Here is a 17744-nt window from a genome sequence, read left to right on the forward strand (position 1 = left end):
TCTCTGTCGGGATCCTTTCCATAATATTGTTAGACACTTTGAATAACAATCTGAGCCTGTCAGTGGTAAAAACAAGCACCTGTAGTTGATGTAAATTGATGGAGCACAAATTTACTTAAATTTACTTAAATTCATTTAAATGGGGTCTGGTAAGTTTGGTGATAGCGATTTTGGGGCTGTTTCTGCTTAAACAAAAAGGATTTTACTCTTTAACAAAAACATTTTTCTCTGTAGGGATCCTTTTCCTTAATGCCAGAAACCTCAATTAACAATCTGAGCCTGTCAGTGGTAAAAAAAACAAGCATCTGTAGCGGATGTAAATTGACGGTGGGCAAATTTACTGTTTATTTAAATGGAGTCTGGTGGGTTTGGCAATAGCGATTTTGGGGCTGTTTCTGGTGAAACAAAAAGGTCTCTCTCTGTCAGGATCCTTTCCATGATATTGTCAGACACTTTGAATAACAATCTGAGCCTGTCAGTGGTAAAAACAAGCACCTGTAATGGATGTAAATTGACAGTGCACAAATTTACTATTTATTCAAATGGAGTATGGTGGTTTGGCGATAGCAATTTTGGGGCTGTTTGTGGTGAAACAAAAAGGATTTGACTCTTTAATAAAAAGGTCTATCTCTGTAGGGATCCTTGTCATAATATCGTGTATGAATACTTATGTATATGATACGTATATGTACGTATTGCATATATGATACTTTAAATAACAATCTGAGCCAGTTGTAAAAACAAGCACCTGTAGTGAATGAAAATTGATGGTGCACAAATGCCCCTGTGGTTATATTGCAGTCTATTTTGCCACTGCCAACTGCAGCAATCTCATTCAGTATTGAACCAATTTAAAAAAATGTTGTTCTCATTAGTCACTTAGACACAAAGACATGGGAAAAAGGGTTTAGGTTGAATAGTACAGATATCACCCTTTAAGAGAGTACAAGATGTGCAGGCAGGGTTATTTTCATTCTGTTAAAGTGTGTTTTTTTGCTTTGAAGACATACTATTTACTCTCTACTGTAGGCCTCCCGACAGAGAGAAACCAGTCTATCACTGCTGCAGCTCAACCCTCAGGAGACCTCATAACTCAGTCCTATTAAGTTAAGCCAGGACAGGCACAATATAATTCAACCCCAATGAGTCAAGTGGTCAAATGTGGACCAAGAATGATTGCTGGTTTGCGAGACAAGCTGTTTTCTTACATCTGTGGGCTTTATGTGTATCTAAAAAGGGCTTTTGTCAAACAGCACTGCGTTGAGGTATTGTCTACCACTCACTGACCCATTCACAATTAATAGCTCATTTTATGAGATTGCTTTAAACCCTCAGAGTGCGTAAATGTTAATGGTTAACTTTCAAGCTCTTTTTTCCAAGTGGGGGGCATGACTTAAGAAAAGGTTGTCTTCCTATTCTCCCGACACAAATCGTCCCTCCTCAGAGTGATTGATCAGTCCAATCCAAAATGCAAATGAATCGTATTCATTTCGGTTAGCCCGCTAAATGCTAAAAGTATGATTGATGTCTGCTTAGAGGGCTGCTGTGGGAGGGGAAAGGACACAGCGGCCTGCAGCAAGGGTCAGCCCTCAGCGCCTTGGTGATAAATCTGGACCGTTATTAAGGTGAGATATATGAGACATGACAGGTGTGATTGAACTATTCATCAATTGTGTCAAGAGTGATTAGATTGTGACTAATTGACCTCTGGGGAACTTATCAAAGAAAACTGGTAACCCCAGGCATTGGAAAAGGTTCCAAAGTCTTACACATGATGAAAAAAAATATTAGCTGAAGTCTTTTCTGCTCTTGACACAAAGACGATTGTGACAAATCACATGTTATGATGCTATATATAGGTTCTTTAAAGAGGGCTTGCATGGAGTTACTGTGTGAAATGCAATCAGCAAAATGAATTACATGCATTAGGTACAATTAAGCCACTTCTAAATGACAGTATGCATGAACACGCAGATCTAATTGAAGCCAACCGTTAGTGGCAGTGATAGGAACAAACTAAGCCATAAATTCTAAACACCAACAACACATCAGAAAGTGAGAGGTTCTCGCTGAAAAGGTCATTTTGAGGTCATAAAAAGGCCAAAGGACACTGGCCAACTCACAGAAGACTTTGAGCATAGTGGCGCCATCTCCAACCCCAGAGGGCCCACCAGTGACCTGGCAGTAGTAGACGAGCTCATCGGACGGTTGAACAGCGGAGATGGTCAAGGTGGCGTCTGCTCCGATGGTGACGCGGCCAGTCAGAGGGGTGCCGTCATCAGCCTTTCCCTGGCCACCCTGAGAGAAAGCCACACGCTGCCTTTTACCCTGCTCCTCCTGGATGTATGGACAGAAGTGGAAGAATTATGAGGAGTAATGGAAGAGGTACAAAAAAAGACAAAAGCCAGCACTAAGTAAGAGACAACAACTTTTTACAGTGCTCTCCTTTATAAAGTACTCTCAACAATTGGATATGACAAATGTTCCCCAGCAAAAACATTTCCTCTCTGAAAATAGCTGATTGAAGAACATGAATATGTGGAAATGACTTACAATGTACCACTCAATGACAGTGCTGCTCGACTGCGGTGAGACGGTGTATGTGCAGGGAAGTTTGGCAGTCTCTCCTTTCAACACCTCCACTTTAGGAGCCACCTTCACGGTCACAGCCCCGCTACAAACTGCAGAGAAAACACACGCAAAGACAGAGAGAAAGAATATGATTAGAGACTCAAGCACAGGAAGTCACAAAGACTGGCAGGCTGGTACAGCATGAACAGTATTATTACTGGTAATGCTCATATACAGAACAGTAACTGGAAGGGATGCAAGCTCAAACAAGTTCCTTATTGTATATTGCATCTCAAAAAAGGACAGGACATCAAATGTTATCAGCCCATTAAATCAGTTGTCATCGGTAGCATGGATTTGTAGTAGTATGACCTTACTTTATCTCTGTCGTGCCCATCGTCATAATGATGGGAGCAAAGGAGGAAGTCAGGTGGTGTAGTATCAAGAGCGACAAAGTCTGCACGGGGAAGAGGTTGGGGTGGATGGAGGGCTCGAACAAACACAGGATTTTCACCCAGGAGACCATTGTTTGTGTCCTCTATGAGACCAAGGGCTCTAGTTTCACAGACCGGGCGAGGCGGAGGCCTGGGTGTGGCCAGGCGGATTTTCCAAGTTTGGCACACCGTGCACCTGGCGCAGCTACTCCTCTATCCCACCTCCGTCCCTCCTACTGGCGCAAGTCGGAAAGAGGGAGGAGAGAAGGCGTGGAGTGGGTTTTACACACATCACACCAATCAGATGAGCCCCTCTCCTCGCCCTTAAATGCGCCGCGCGAAGGCGTAATGAGAGTTTACTCAATTCGCCATGGCAGAAGAGAGCAGCATCGTCAGATGGCCAAACTTCTCCCAGGAGGAAACTGATGTTTTGGTCCGGGAGGTCCAAGCTTGCAGTGTCCGAATATACGGAACTGCGAGCAGACCTCCACAGGCTGATGATGCAAAGGTAGCCTGGGAGGAGGTCAGCACAATTGTAAATCAATGTTGTGTTTCTCTCGTGCGCGCGCGCTTTCTCTTTCTCTCTCGCAATTTCACTCTGTTTCTTTTCTTTTGACTTTTCTAAGATGACAGATGCTGAATATATACTCCCTATCTGATGCTGTGGCTGTTTGTGGTTGGCTGAGAGGGATGTGAACTCATCAGGTTGGGTTTCCATTACGCATGCCAGACGTGCCAGTCCCCTTTGATCTGACATCAGATGTGACGGGACAGTTGATATAGAGATACATTTATGTGCTGATTGCAGATAGTTGCATTGAATAGTGGTTTTGTGGCTATTCATTGCATTGTTAATGTGTCTGATATTCTGGAAACCAGCCTGTGAGGTTTTGGTGACGTGTGTGCACTGTCCACCGGTCAGCCAAACTTCGGCTTACACTGGCTGTGCTCCCCCTGCGCTGACAGTAGACCTGGTTTCAGTTGGCAAGCTTTTAGCGCACCTTCGGCGAAGCCTTTTGGCACGAAACTGTCACTGCGCCAAGCTGGATCTGTCGACACCTCCCCCTGCTGCGCTGCCACACCCATCTCAGCGCACCTCGGTCTGCCAAACTACCAAACTGAGCGTGCCTCGGGTTGCGCTGCTCGAAACTAGCTCTGCGCAGGGTTCGCCACCCTGCGCCACCCTGCGCGGCGCCGGGAAACTAGAGCCCCAAAAGTCAACGTTGACCTAGCGTTCTTAAAGGGATGGTCCGCCCAACATGAAAATTCATCCATTATCTACTCACCCATATGCCAATGGAGGCTCAGGTGAAGTTTTAGAGTCCTCACAACACTTGTGGAGATCCAAGGGGAGAGGAGGTAGCAACACAACTCCACCTAATGTAGGCTTACAACGCCCCAGATTCAAACGTCCAAAAACACATAATTGATAATAACTTGAGCCTCCTGAGCCTCCATCGGCATATGGGTGAGTAGATAATGGGTGAATTTTTATTTTTGGGTGCACTACCCCTTTAAGTTACGTTATGTAACAAACACACTTATATATTTATATTTATAAAGCCCAATATCACAAATAACAATTTGCCTCCGAGGGCTTTACAGCACATGACATCCCTCTGTCCTTGGACCCTCACAGCAGATAATGAAAAACTCACAAAAAAACCCTTAAATGGGGGAAAAATGGTTGAAACCTCAGGAAGAGCAACTTATTTTACCCTTTCCTTAACCTAACCATGTAGTTTTGGCACGTAAATCTCAGAAAAATTGAAACTAAACCTTCAAAGCTATTGACATGCACCCTCCGGCCTGCTGATAGGTGCTGTTTGCCCCATCTACCCCACTACCTAATGTTAGTGATGACACCTGATAACGGCCATTTAATGGGCTGATAAAATATGTTTGGCAGGAAATGACAAAACAAAAATAACTGCAACTGTAAGTGAAACTAGGTTTGTTTGGTATATAGTAAACATGGATGGTGTTGCAGGAGTGGCTTCAGAAATTTTCATGGATGTGTTGACATGTTTTTTGCCATGACTTTGGGTCTCCATTGGAATCTATTGTTACAACTGGAGGCGTTAAGTGCAAAGGGAGCAAGTCATAAGTATCAGTATTCCCTTAAAGGTGTTTGAACAGCAGTAAAAACTGTTAAGGGACCCAGAGGGAGACTAGAAGGCCCTCATCACTGTCAGTGTTCTCCATTCAATAGAGAGATTAGGATGCACAAAGTGTCCCAGATATCAATGGGAGAGAGTGGCAGCTAGGGCACATGATGGACCCAAACTGCTTCCAGTGGGAATAGGCAACATTATAGCTCTCTAACTCTGAGCAATCTGGCTATGAAGAGACAACGTGACAAGGAGATTGCATTACAGAGAAGAGAGGCAGGACGGAAAGCTGGAGGAAGGGAAGGAGCTCCATTTCTGCTAATGAAGTCACTGCAGCACATACGCTGTCATAAATCTTATGGTACAGTAACACATGGAGGCAGTGGATTCCGCTGTGTTGTGAACGTGCGGCTCTAATGTGTAAATGAAAGGACAATGTTGTTTAAGTGACTGGAGTTAAACTGCCAAATCAATTTAGAAATCCTTAAGTCATCAACGCACAGTCAGCATATTTCATTTTCTATGCAATTAGATACGCACGTACACTTTCATGAAACATAGCCCATGAAACAGGCATAGAACACTTTCAAGTGGAACTGGAGAGATATTTTTATAGAGTAAATAATGGATGCATCTGGGACGCAACAGTAAACATCCCTAAAAATCTTTCCATGCTGCCAGCACTCTAAACATTAACTTTTTAAGTATCATTAAAAAGCCAGAGATCTAAACTCAAATTAATATTCATATTCTGGACACATGTGTTGCTAATGAACGACCCAGCCCCACACTCTGTATGATGACATTAATTAATCATGTCATCAATTTCTGGACTACAAAATCGACACTTAAATAATTTATTTGTTGTGAGAAACGGAGAGATAAGAGTGCGGATAGAGGATGGACCTCTGGGAATCATGGTTGTTTGACGGGTTAGTTTTATTAACAGGGCAAAGAGATGCAGACGGGGGGGAAGATGAAAGCGTGTTTGCTCAAAATGTCTAAAGAGAGAGGAGAGGAGAGGAGAGGAGAGGAGAGGAGAGCCACCTTGTTATCACTCCACTGTGAGGTAGAGGAAGAGCAAAGGATGGACAGGAAGGAAAGAAAGAAGGCAGGGTATAATAGGGAGAGCTGTCAAAAATACACTCTGTGCTTCCTCAGTTGTTAGTGAAACACATTCCACCCGGGTCAGATGCTGTGATTCTCTATGACCCACAAACCACACAAAGGTCAAGGGTCAGTCAAGCGTTGACATTTGATGAAAAGATCTCATGTCTCTCCCCTGCTGTATTCTTTCACTTCCTCTTAATTTACTTTTCCACTTCCCTTTCTTCTATTTTTATCCCGCATCTTATTCTCCTTTCTTTTCTTTTGTTTATTGGATATCTGTATCCCCATCCATTATCTCTGTCTCTCTAAATATTGTGTTCTATTAGCTCAGCGGCTCTCAAGAGAAACGACATTAGTCTGACAAACCAAGTCTCATGTTTCGAGTGTGTAAGAGGGATGTAGCCCAAAAGAAAATCCTCCTCTGTTTCTGCGCCAACACAAACAGCGAGCCAGACAAGCAAACGTTCAAGAATGTGCGAGTAAACCAAGCACTGTGCTTTTAGGCAGGGACTCAGGATTTAAGAGTCCCGTTAAGTGGTGCATGGGAAAAATACACACTTGTGCACACACACCACATTAAATGACACACAGCCTCGAGGAATTTGGCCTTTGAAAACACATGTAAGCATTAATCACCAGTTTAAAGCTGGAGCTGGTAACTTATAAAAATGACTTTTTGGCATGTTTGCTTAAACTGTCACTATATCCAGGGAGAAAAACATGAGATAATCTGTGAGGAAAACAACATGTTTCTCTGCTTCCTTGTAGCACTTCTAATGATATTTGCTAGAGTAAAGGAAAACAACACATTAAAGCCGAGGAGTCACGTCAATCACTGCTTGTAAACTGTGTTTAAACTGTGTTTTCAGAAACATATTTTAGTGTACTGCTTAGTACGGGTGAAACGATCCATCGATCTGGATCGTGGCAGACTATGATATCAGCAAATATTGTATCCTTGTCCAAAGAATCGATATAATATTGTACCATGATGAAACCAATGATTTACACCCCTACTGTTTAGCTGTAATATGAAAAAGTTGGTGACTCAGCCAGCTGGAGCAAACGTTCTCATGTTACAGCTAAACAGTACACTAAAATATGTTACTCAAAACATCTGAGGTGAGAAACAGACAATGCAGTAACAGGATCTTCATTCATATTTGATCAGTGCTGCCTAGTTTGACAGTTCGACGCCCGTTCACGAGCAGTGATCGACATGACTGGCAGCTGTGTTAGAGAGCTCCTCGGCTCTGATTGGTTGTTTTCCTTCAGCTGCGGTTGATTCTGGTAAATGAAGCTCAGCGTGTGTTCAATCAGGTGGACTTTCTTTGTGCTCATCCATTCACGATTCTCTCCATCCCACTCCCACTGCTTCCTCTCCTCAGCTGACTATGGGTGTTCACTCTTCTAGTATCCAATCAACTTCGCCCCGATCTCTATCAGCCAATCAGGATGCTACTCTGCTGCTGTCAGCTGTCATTTTAGGCAGAATTATCGCACCCTCCTCCACCCCATTCGCCTCCAGCTATTGTATCCAGAGTCAAGGACGAGCTCAACAAAGGCTCATTCCTCTACTCATCCAGATCATCAGCACTTCTCCATGTTCATAAGTGTCTAGACCCCGGGGGGGGGGGGGGTTACCTATTCGACTACGGATTCATCACTCTCCTTAAATCATACCATTTTAAAGGGGTCTAATCGCCAGAATTTTCCCATTTTTTATTCTCGTGTCTTAATAAATATTCTTTTCACCATAAAAATGAGTCTCTCCTGATAGAAATACTGTTAGAAACAATACAAGGAGGCCGAGGAACATTTTTATCCGTCTCACGTACAGTTTCAGCAAATATGTGAAGTTACCTTTATAAAAATTTCCAACAGTTGCTTTTAGGTTATAAATGGCCTGTGAGAAATCTAGAGCAACAAAAAAAACAAAGTTAAAAATGAGTGTTAAGCCATGGCATTTCACGTGAGCAATCATGCACTTATCTGCTGAGTACATTTTTTTAGCTGTGCAAGTCACACAGTGTTGCTCACATGCACTGCCTGTAATAGCTGTGTGTTCTTCTGGGGTCATATTCTATGCACATTTTTCACAATTTGCCAGACATAATGGGATATAATTAAAGAAGCTGAGTCGTCACTTTTAGAGCAGCTTCCAGCCCCAGTTTTGTCTTTTATGGGATAATAATAGTCACCTACCAGTCTGTGCAAAAAGTGTTAGCGCAGAAGCACAGAACAAACAACCTACTGAGGATGTTCGGGTGGTTTTGAGGTCTATATTCTCATCACTCAGTATATGACTGTTTTCCTCTCAGTCAGGGTTTGCTCAGTTGCTGGGTGACTAGGTGCATGTGAAAAAAGCCACTGGCAGTTAAAGCAATATGTGCTGAAAATGTACATCAACAGGGTCCATCTGTGGCACATCTTTCTTTCCCTGCCAGCCTCTCCCTCTCGCCCTCCCTGCCTCTCATTTGATTTCATTGTCTCACTCTCACCCTTTTCTCTTTCACATCATTTGGTGTCATTCACAATATGTTTCGGTGCAGAGTGATCAGTTAGGCCGCTGCTCTGTGTTTTAAACACGAGGCAGCTGGACGGACAAGAGACAAGAGCATAATTAGGGGAGTCCTCTGTCCAATCTGTGCCCAGAGCAGTGTGTGTGTGTGTGCACAAGTGTATATTAGATACACATGCTGTTGGCTGTCACTGTGTGTGTGTGTGTGTGTGTGGGTGAGAGAGAGAGAAAGAAAGAAAGAGAGTGGCCTGGGCTGTTGGAGGAGGGGGACCAGCTACACGGGGGTCTCGTTAGCTGACGCAGGCCAGATAATCGGATTTAGCCAAAGAGAGGGAAGGTGTGTGTGATGGGGTGCGTGACCGGGTAGGGAGACAGATGGGGACGAGACGGTCAGACTGTGTCCTGTGTACACACAAACACAAGCACACACTCACTCTTACAGTATATCTATAATGCATGCGATATTTATGAGCCAACCCAAAAAGCCACGGTTAAGTACAGTGTGCGAAGGAAAGAAAAGATCCAAGTCTGCAGTCAAAGCAGCGGAGCAGAGTGGAGGAGACCCAGAGAGTCGTGTCAATCCCACATCTACTGAAAAGTTAATGTGAAACCATCTTTAATACTCTCTCTGTGTCTTTCTTTAACTCCTCTCCCTGCCTGCATCTCCTTCTCTTGCACATGCACACCGACGCACACGAGGCGGGTGCCCCTCATTATGAAAAGAACCAGCTGGATCCTCTCTCCTGTCCTCTTTTTCTCCCTTGCTCTCCCCTCACCTACTGTCGTATTCTGGACATCAAACCAGGAACCTCTTTCTCTCTCAGACTCCCCTTTTTATCCCTCATTCTCAAAGAGCATTCTTTAATACCCAGAGCACAAACTCGGCCGTGTGGCTCGTCTGCGCATGTGTGCGCTTGAAAGACGGAGAGGAGAAAGGCGAAGGCAAGAAAGCAAAGGAAAGACACGAAGGAAACAAGGGGAGAGAGGGAGAGTAAGAGAATTTTTTTTTTAAAAAATAATGTGTGTGTGTGTGGGGAGACAGCCTTACCTATATGGCTGTCACCCAACCAGAACCTCTTTATACAGCCACCATGGTACCGAGGGTACCCGCTTGTCTCCTCACTAACCCAAACACCTCCCTGATTAAGATTAATGGATGCTGTGGGTAACTCCTCTTTATGTAAATGTACTGTATACACCTGGATGATGGTGCTAGGGGTGTGAGGGAAGTGTGTTAGATTACAGTCAGCATGCATCACAGATACAGAGCATAAAGATCTGCACCAGTGCCAACACTGTGACGAGACGCGTACGCAAGACTTGATCTACGAGGTGAGTGCAAAGCTGAAAAGAACAAAAGGGTGGCAATGTGGCACCTCACAGACGAGGAATGTCAAAAGGTGCGCGTGTGTGTGTGTGTACCCGTGTGTGTGTGTTTGTGTGTGGTCCAAAACATCCTTGGCCTCTAACAGGATTAGTGTGTTTGACTGTTGGCAAAGCAAACAGCGTCCAGCCGCAGACGACACAGCCTTCAATGTCACGAGAGCTGAGTCACCTTCAGCACGTGGTCATTAAAAAAACAACACGTAACAATAACTTCCTCATTTTTATTCATCGCTTTCCACTGATCAGCACCTCTTCTAGGATTATTTCTCAACCTCTTTACAGCTGCCTCTGTTTTAATCAACACTGCTGACACATCGGACTGCATTTATGCTTACTGCATAAGGGCTTATGATGTGGCTATCGAGGCTCTGTAGCAAAACCACAGCTAACACGCACTCAAAGAATGTGGAGCTCCAACTCATGATTAATTTAATTACTAATCAATCTTAAGATTATTTCTCAGTTATTAAATTAATTGTTTAGTCTATAAAGTGTCAGCAAATAGTGAGAAAATGCCACACAACATCATGCACACTGATATTCCACTATCATTCTAAATATGACAATATTGTGAATTTGATTCGGGTTAAGACATGTGGGATATGCTGGTGTTTGTTGGGGTTTAGAAGCATTGTGGACACATATACAGCACATTCAGAATATGCATCGTAAGTAGGGTTTTGTCGATGTGCGGTTTGCGACACACAACGTGTTTCCTGTTTACAGTCAGCTTTGTGCGCTGTCATGGATGCCCTGAACACAAACCAAACAGTTTGCAAGGCTGGGGTAGAGATGCCAAAAGAAAAGCCCACATTTCTGGTTGGAACAAGAATCACACCCGCTTTTAAACACTGTAAGACATGGATATCAACTGGTTTTTGGATATTTTGTAAACTGTTAAGATAATGGTTGAAGGAACGAGTCCGTCACTGATGGAAAACTTCCTACAAAGCCATTTTTTGCTGGCATTATATGCAATTTTAATTTTGTATCATTATTATATGGTCAATTTGATCCTTATTACAAAGTAGTTTGAGCTACTTTTTCTGAGTAGTTAACCAAACTAGATTTTCTGGAGTTCAACTTCTTTCACTGTGAAGTAATTGGTAGCTTGCAAAGCAATGCTTTTAAAGTAGCTTCCCCAACACTGCACGCACTTCACAAGAAATCCTTTGAATAACTTTTAAGGATTTTCTTTTGCCCAATAACACATGGATGGGAGAACTCTAAAAAATCCTATTTTGATGCATTATAAACAAAACACAAACAGCTCCAGTCGTTCCACTTTTGGTAGGTCATGTTAATCGGAATATGCAATAAACAGAATGTTTTGTGCATGTAAACGTAGTCACTTTCTTGATGCTGAGGCCATCAAGTTGCTTGTTCTGTCTAAAACTCCAAAACCTAAAGCTATTATCACACAAGACAACTGGACCTATGATTTTTCTTTTAATATCATCAAAATACCGGTTGTTGCAGATTATTTTTATTTTGTCCATCTAATCATTTCAGCTCCACTTGTGTTTTTTTTTTCTCCTAAAACTTTCAGATGGCAGTGGAGACTTTTGATAGTGAAGACTATATAAAGGAAATGGAAAAATGGCTCTGTAATCTTTATATTTTCAGCAGCAGCAGACATTTCTGGTGATCTCACTGAGCAGAGTTCACCAGGAGTCTCCCTCTCTATCAGGAATGAAAGAATGTAAACACAGTTACGTTGGGAAAGCACCGCACAGCATGATACATCATCGCTGTGCTGCTGTGGTGGTTCCAATGAGTGAAATGAATTGCCGAGCTATAAAAGTATACCCACAAGTATAAATGTGGCTTCGCTCTGGCCACATGTTGTGATGGCTACTATGACCACAGACATGATGTAACACACTCACATCATCATCATGAGGTGTGTGTGTGTGAGTGGGGTTGTGGCAGCAGGGCGTGGCAGGTTGCCCTCAGCTCTCTCTCACACTGATAATGGCCTGTTAATGTTGCGGACTGGATACGACTCAAATCTCGTGTTGAGGAGCCTTTCACATTTGTGCAGTGCTCACATTAGTCTGCTGCACTGCAGGATGGGAAAAGAGGAAATTCAGTTTGTTTAGTGGGTTTCATTTTAGGGGACAGACTTGATCTATCTTAGAAATGTACCCAAGGAGGTCGGCTGTGAGGCGGAAAAATAAACAGGAAGAGGCTCTTCAGGGGGTGCTAATGTGGCTAAAGCTACTGTATATTTGTGCCATTTACAAATAATATTGTTGCAATTGGACTCTGCAGAGACATAAAAAAGCATAAGTTAGATCTGTGCAATTCTGTTGACGCACGTTTGAGGAGCTGACAGTGTGAGATGAGTAGTGGCCTGAGTGTATATATATATGTACTGTATGTATACTGCATGATACGTGTGTGTGTGTGTGTGTGTGTGTGTGTGTGTGTTGGGGGCAGGCTGGGTCAGACTGCCAGTGTCGGGGTGGGTCCATGTAAGGCTTGGAGTCCGTCAACGCCTGACTGATGAGACAAGAACAGGTGCAGCGCAGGAGCAGCAGCTGCTCACACACACACCCCCCACACACACACACTCACCAACAATGAATGCCACATGCAGAGGGCAAGGGAGAGAGTGAGAGAGACAGGCAGAGTGAGACACACAGAGATGACAGACAGACACACAGAAAGAAGGAGGAAGTTCCACATCTGGCATGAATACACAGAGCCCTTCCGTTTGAAGAAGTAAAACTTTTGGCAACTAAGGAAACAAAAAAATGAAAACATGTGAAACGCAGACAGAAATAGACATGCTGTCTGTCTCCTTGGATACTCCTAATGGCAACTGTATCCGTACAAGGGCCATGTGAGCAGACTGAGTGCTGCGATGATCTGTTGTTGTCCTGCTAAGTGCTGACCTTTGAGGGAAGCGCTGATTAGCATCTGATGCTAATTAGAATCCCACTGTTGTTTACTGTATTCACAAGGTAGGACAACAAAGAGAAATGGCTGGAAGGCGAGGAGGAACACAGAATAAGGAGAAGACAGAAGAGGGGGGAGACAGAGAGACATGGGAAGACAGACAGCAGGATATTATGTGCCAGGAAGAGCTATAAAATACTGCAAAGGCCATGAAAAACTGCACCACCTAAGCCACATTCCCACCGCTGCAAACATTGCTCGCAGTCTGACAAAGCATGTAATATCCTGTTGCAATGACATTCTGATCCTGCACACAAGTGCTGCTTGTATAAACAGATATTAATACATCAGCTATTGAAACGTCAGGCTACACCAAATAAAGCGGATGGCCAGGTGCTGATTCAGCGTAGAAAATGATTCAGTAATGAGTTTATTCACAAAGCAGCGCAAATAATCATAACGGATTCGTGGCTGACCTTTCCACAGACATGGCTGCTTGTGCATAGACAGTAGCTGTTGTTTGCTCTTTGTATGAATCTCTTGTGTTTGCGACTGTGTCTCATGATGTTCCATGAGAAAGGACATTTCCCCAAGTGGGATTGCTAAAGTATTTCCATAGTCGTCATGCTAGTGTCAGAAGAGTCCCTGAGGAATTGTTACCAAGACAAATTCCTAAATATTTGCTGTATTTTCCTGGTAAAATGACTAATTCTGGCAAAGAGGGGTTACTGCATCTTCAGCAAAGATTTTCCAGTAATTGACCCTTCGCTAAGTTCCTCCCCCGGACGGGATTTGAAGCTAAATGTTGTGCCTGGGGCACGTCATGTATTAATGATACTCGTTACCTGGAGAGGTTGGAAAAAGATATAAGTTTCGTCGCTGTTCCAAAACCAAACTCAAACCCTGGAAAGTGTAGGGTTAGCTAGCTAGCTACTGAAGATATAGCCTACTGAATGTATACACATGCTGCTTTTGCTTTTTAATGATTATAACAGTGAAAAAAAGATCGACCCTGCTGTACAGGAACCAGTGAAAGGAAGCAGGGAAACTTTGCTGATATTCAACCACCTGTGTGTCATCTCAGTGTGCGCAGATGAATGCTGTTTGCTGATCCTGATCCTGTGAGTTTATCTTCTCTATCTCCTTTAACTTTAGCTTATATTGGAGTTATGCTATGTAGCGTGTGAGATAGGGTATGGTGAATGTGCAAGAAAAGGTAGTATCGCCACGGTCACTACCTGGAGCTCGCATAAACGGAGCCTGGGTTTGTTGAAGGTGGCAGTGCTGTTTGGGCTGAGAAAGCCATGTGTAAGTAAGGTAAAGGAGGTGAGACCTGACATTAGGGGAGTGTCTCTGGGACACCAGAGATCACTGTCTGGCCTCCCGGAGGTGTCGTGGGACCAACTAGACGAAACACTGGTGAAAGGAGGTTCCCACCTGATGACCCCAAAGACGTGTTAGTTATCACTGCTCACTGCCATAATAGCTTATCATGGGGCTTAGGAGGTTATTCACTGAGTGCTAATCCCTTCTCTAGAGCACAAACTTCTTGTGTTTATTTGAACTGACCACCCCAGGAATCCCTGTCCATTCTGCGGCAGAGGTCCAGGTGTTGGCAGCAGCCTAGAGGTGAAGCGAAATGCTGTTCATCTGCACACACTGTGATGCCACACAGCTGGTTCAGTATCTGCAAAGTTTCCCTTTTCTACCAAAACAACAAAGACAGTGAATACAAAAGTAAATGCAGGTCAGTATATTGATTGCTGTCAGAATCTTGCTCAGTGCAACCCCCCACCTGGACTCTAGGGTTCTGTCAGCCAGGTGTCTGACTGACGGACATTGTCTACAAAACTAAAGCTGACAGTCCTTTTACTTTCCCACGTATAGTGGTGTATGTTATGTTGTAAGTTAATGTCTGACCTGTGAACAAGTGGGCAGTTAAGTGGCTTTTTTGCTGGCATTATATTTAATTTTAATTTGGTATCATATGGACAGTCAGTCATATGATCAGTTTGATCATCATTACAAAGTAGTTTGAGCTACTTTTTCTGAGTAGTTAACCAAACTAGATTTTCCCTCGGGTTGCCTTTCTGGAGTTCAACTTCTTTCACTGTGAAGTAATTGGTAGCTTGCAAAGCAATGCTTTTAAAGTAGCTTCCCCAACACTGCACGCACTTCACAAGAAATCCCTTGAATAACTTTTAAGGATTTTTTAGCCCAATAACACATGGATGGGAGAACTCTAAAGTACCAATTACAGCAATCAGAGAATCAGCCTCAGTCATGTAAATCTCATCTGACCGTTCACAAGCCAGTCAAAAGCTTCTGCAGTCATGACTCCCTGAGCCGACAGCGGAGGTCTATTGTGCTGCAAAGATGATATCTGGGCTTCTAATTGGAGTCAAACACAATAACGTCCTCGGAGCTCCGATTTTATTGCTCGGTGAAACAGGGCGCCCTCGTGTTTTTTTTAATGGCTTGCCTATTTTTTTTTATGAGGGTTCTGTGTGATATGTGTGTGTGTGTTGGCAAAGGGCGGAGGGGATGGTGTCTTGATTAAAGGTGAGATAGACTGAAGCCGGATGTTCAGATGCCACATGCTAAGCCCTTGCACTGCAATCACAGGATGTGGAGGGAACTGTCTGTCTTCCTGTCTGGGCTTGTACTGATGTACCACCTGAGTGGAAGTAGAATTCACACCTGGGACCCTGCGGTAACACACACACACACACACGGGATGCAGCTGGTTGTGGAGGTCATATGAGTCTAACAGAAGAGACCGTTTTACCACTTTGTTTATTTATTGGCACTAAAACCACCGGCTCTGTGTGTCTGCTGTAGATGGAAGAGATGAGACAAGGGAAAGCAGAGACTGTGAGGGGAAAATAGATTTTATCATGTGTTAAATAACCTTTTATTGTTCTGTTCTTGCTCCTCCAAAGTTTTTGTATTAGCCCCATTTGTCTTTTCTGTCAGGTTCTTATATCAGCCTTCCTGCCTGAGATCTGTTTCCTCACTCGTGTCTGACGTGCGAAGCTTTGATTGAAGCTGATATAATTAGCAAGTGGAACACGTTTACCTTAATTTGGATTCACAAGTTAAACTTCATTTAAGACGAGTAAGGAGAGACAGAGGACGCCGTCGGAAGAGCAAGGACACGAGTTTAGAAGAGGTCTGATGTTCCCAGGGATTTGACGTTGACGTAATGCAGCTGAGTCAAACATAAGGCTATTAGCAATTAGCCTGGGTACACATCAGTCTTCCCCACAATATCAGCATCTGCATCCTCCTCAATGCAATAAAATGCAGAGCAAAGTTCAATGACTCGGCAAATGATGTCTGCGAGCCAAGCAGCGGGTGTGTGCATCTCTTTGTGTCTGTTGTGTTCGGGTGGAGGGCAGAGAGGTAACATCACAGTGTGCGCGGTTGCGACAGATAAATCACAGCTTTACTGGTGTGTGTGTTGTGTCATCCCACTGCAGTTTAGGGGCTCAAGACAAACAGTGTGAAGTGGGCAACAAGGTCGGCTCCTCACACACTCTTTTGTCTCACAGGAGATTCCCCCTGGTCGGTCCTGTCGTCCTGGCAACGGGGTGAGAAGTCAACCCCATTCAAACAGGAGAGTTTAGAGCTGTGTGGTCAATGAGTGTGTGTGTGTGGGGGTGTGTGTGGGTGCTGGGACGGGGAGTGGGTGTGTTTGTCCTCTGTGAACATGAGCCAGTGAGTCAGGAGAAGAAAATGAGGACAAGGATAGATGGTAGGAACGAGGAGGAGGAAAAACAAAAAGGAAAAAGCGGAGACAGAGTACATGAGCAGAATATGAATTTGCGGCGCTGACACTGCAGTCCTGCGCCCTGTTCTGCACAAAGCGACGGTTGTAAAAACCCCCCCAAAAAAACAAAGCCGAGACATCTTATAAAGAGATTATAAATAGAGCCACGAGTCTTGTGAATTTTAGTGCTGTGTAAGTGCTTCTGCAAAAGTAGCTTTGATTCATCGTCTCACTGATAAACCAAAGTATTCTCTGAGTGCCCTTTCCCATTAGAGTTAGCCAAGTAAAATTGAAATCATCCCTCACACAGAATATCTGGGGCCATTTATAAAGCTAATATCTTTAAGCTGACACAATCTGGTGCCATTATATGTGACTCCATTAACAGTGAGTTAACACGACAATAGCCAGTGTCTTGCTCCTATTAGAGCTCACTTTTGGGTCTTAATACAGTGGAGGTAACAAAGGCCAAAAAAAAAAAAAAAAAAAAAAAAAAAAGCAAGGCCATCGCGGTGAACGGCATGCAAGATCAGATAAAAATATCAAGAGGAATTTCATTACTTTTTGAATCAAAGGGCACAAAACAGAGAGGGTCCGCCAATTACCGCACTCCGTCTCCTCCTGGCTGCCTTTCATTTTCAGGGGGAACTCAATTTGGTGGAAGAGAGAAAGGAGTGTGTGTGTGTGTGTGTGTGTCCTGATCAACTGAGCAGGAACCCAATCAGTAGATGTCACTTAAGGGGCAGAGATGAGAAAAGGTGTTAATATTTAATGTTTCAGGGCCCCTGAATCTGGGCCTCCTTTCCCTCTTCTCCCTCTTCCTTCCACCCCTCTCGCCCCAGGCACTCCAATTAACACACCCTGTCCTTTTCTTCCCCCCTCTCTCCCAGCCTTTCTCCCTATTCCCTCCTTCCTTGAAACACAGCCCCTGGCGA

At 43.8% G+C, this 17744-nt stretch overlaps 1 protein-coding gene across 4 annotated transcripts in view; it reads right to left on the minus strand.

Moving 5' to 3' along the window:
* bcam (basal cell adhesion molecule (Lutheran blood group)) overlaps nucleotides 1-17744 on the minus strand; it is a 67288-nt gene that overhangs the window by 21513 nt on the left and 28031 nt on the right. For all 4 annotated transcript variants that reach the window (XM_078171714.1, XM_033641304.2, XM_033641302.2 and 1 more), the window contains exons 2-3: nucleotides 2554-2681; nucleotides 2124-2337 (exon numbers count right to left, since the gene is read on the minus strand). In XM_078171714.1, the coding sequence (XP_078027840.1) occupies nucleotides 2124-2337; nucleotides 2554-2681 (342 nt within the window). The remainder of the gene's footprint in view (nucleotides 1-2123; nucleotides 2338-2553; nucleotides 2682-17744) is intronic.

This window comes from Epinephelus lanceolatus, chromosome 10 (assembly GCF_041903045.1).
Source record: "Epinephelus lanceolatus isolate andai-2023 chromosome 10, ASM4190304v1, whole genome shotgun sequence".
NCBI lineage: Eukaryota > Metazoa > Chordata > Actinopteri > Perciformes > Serranidae > Epinephelus > Epinephelus lanceolatus.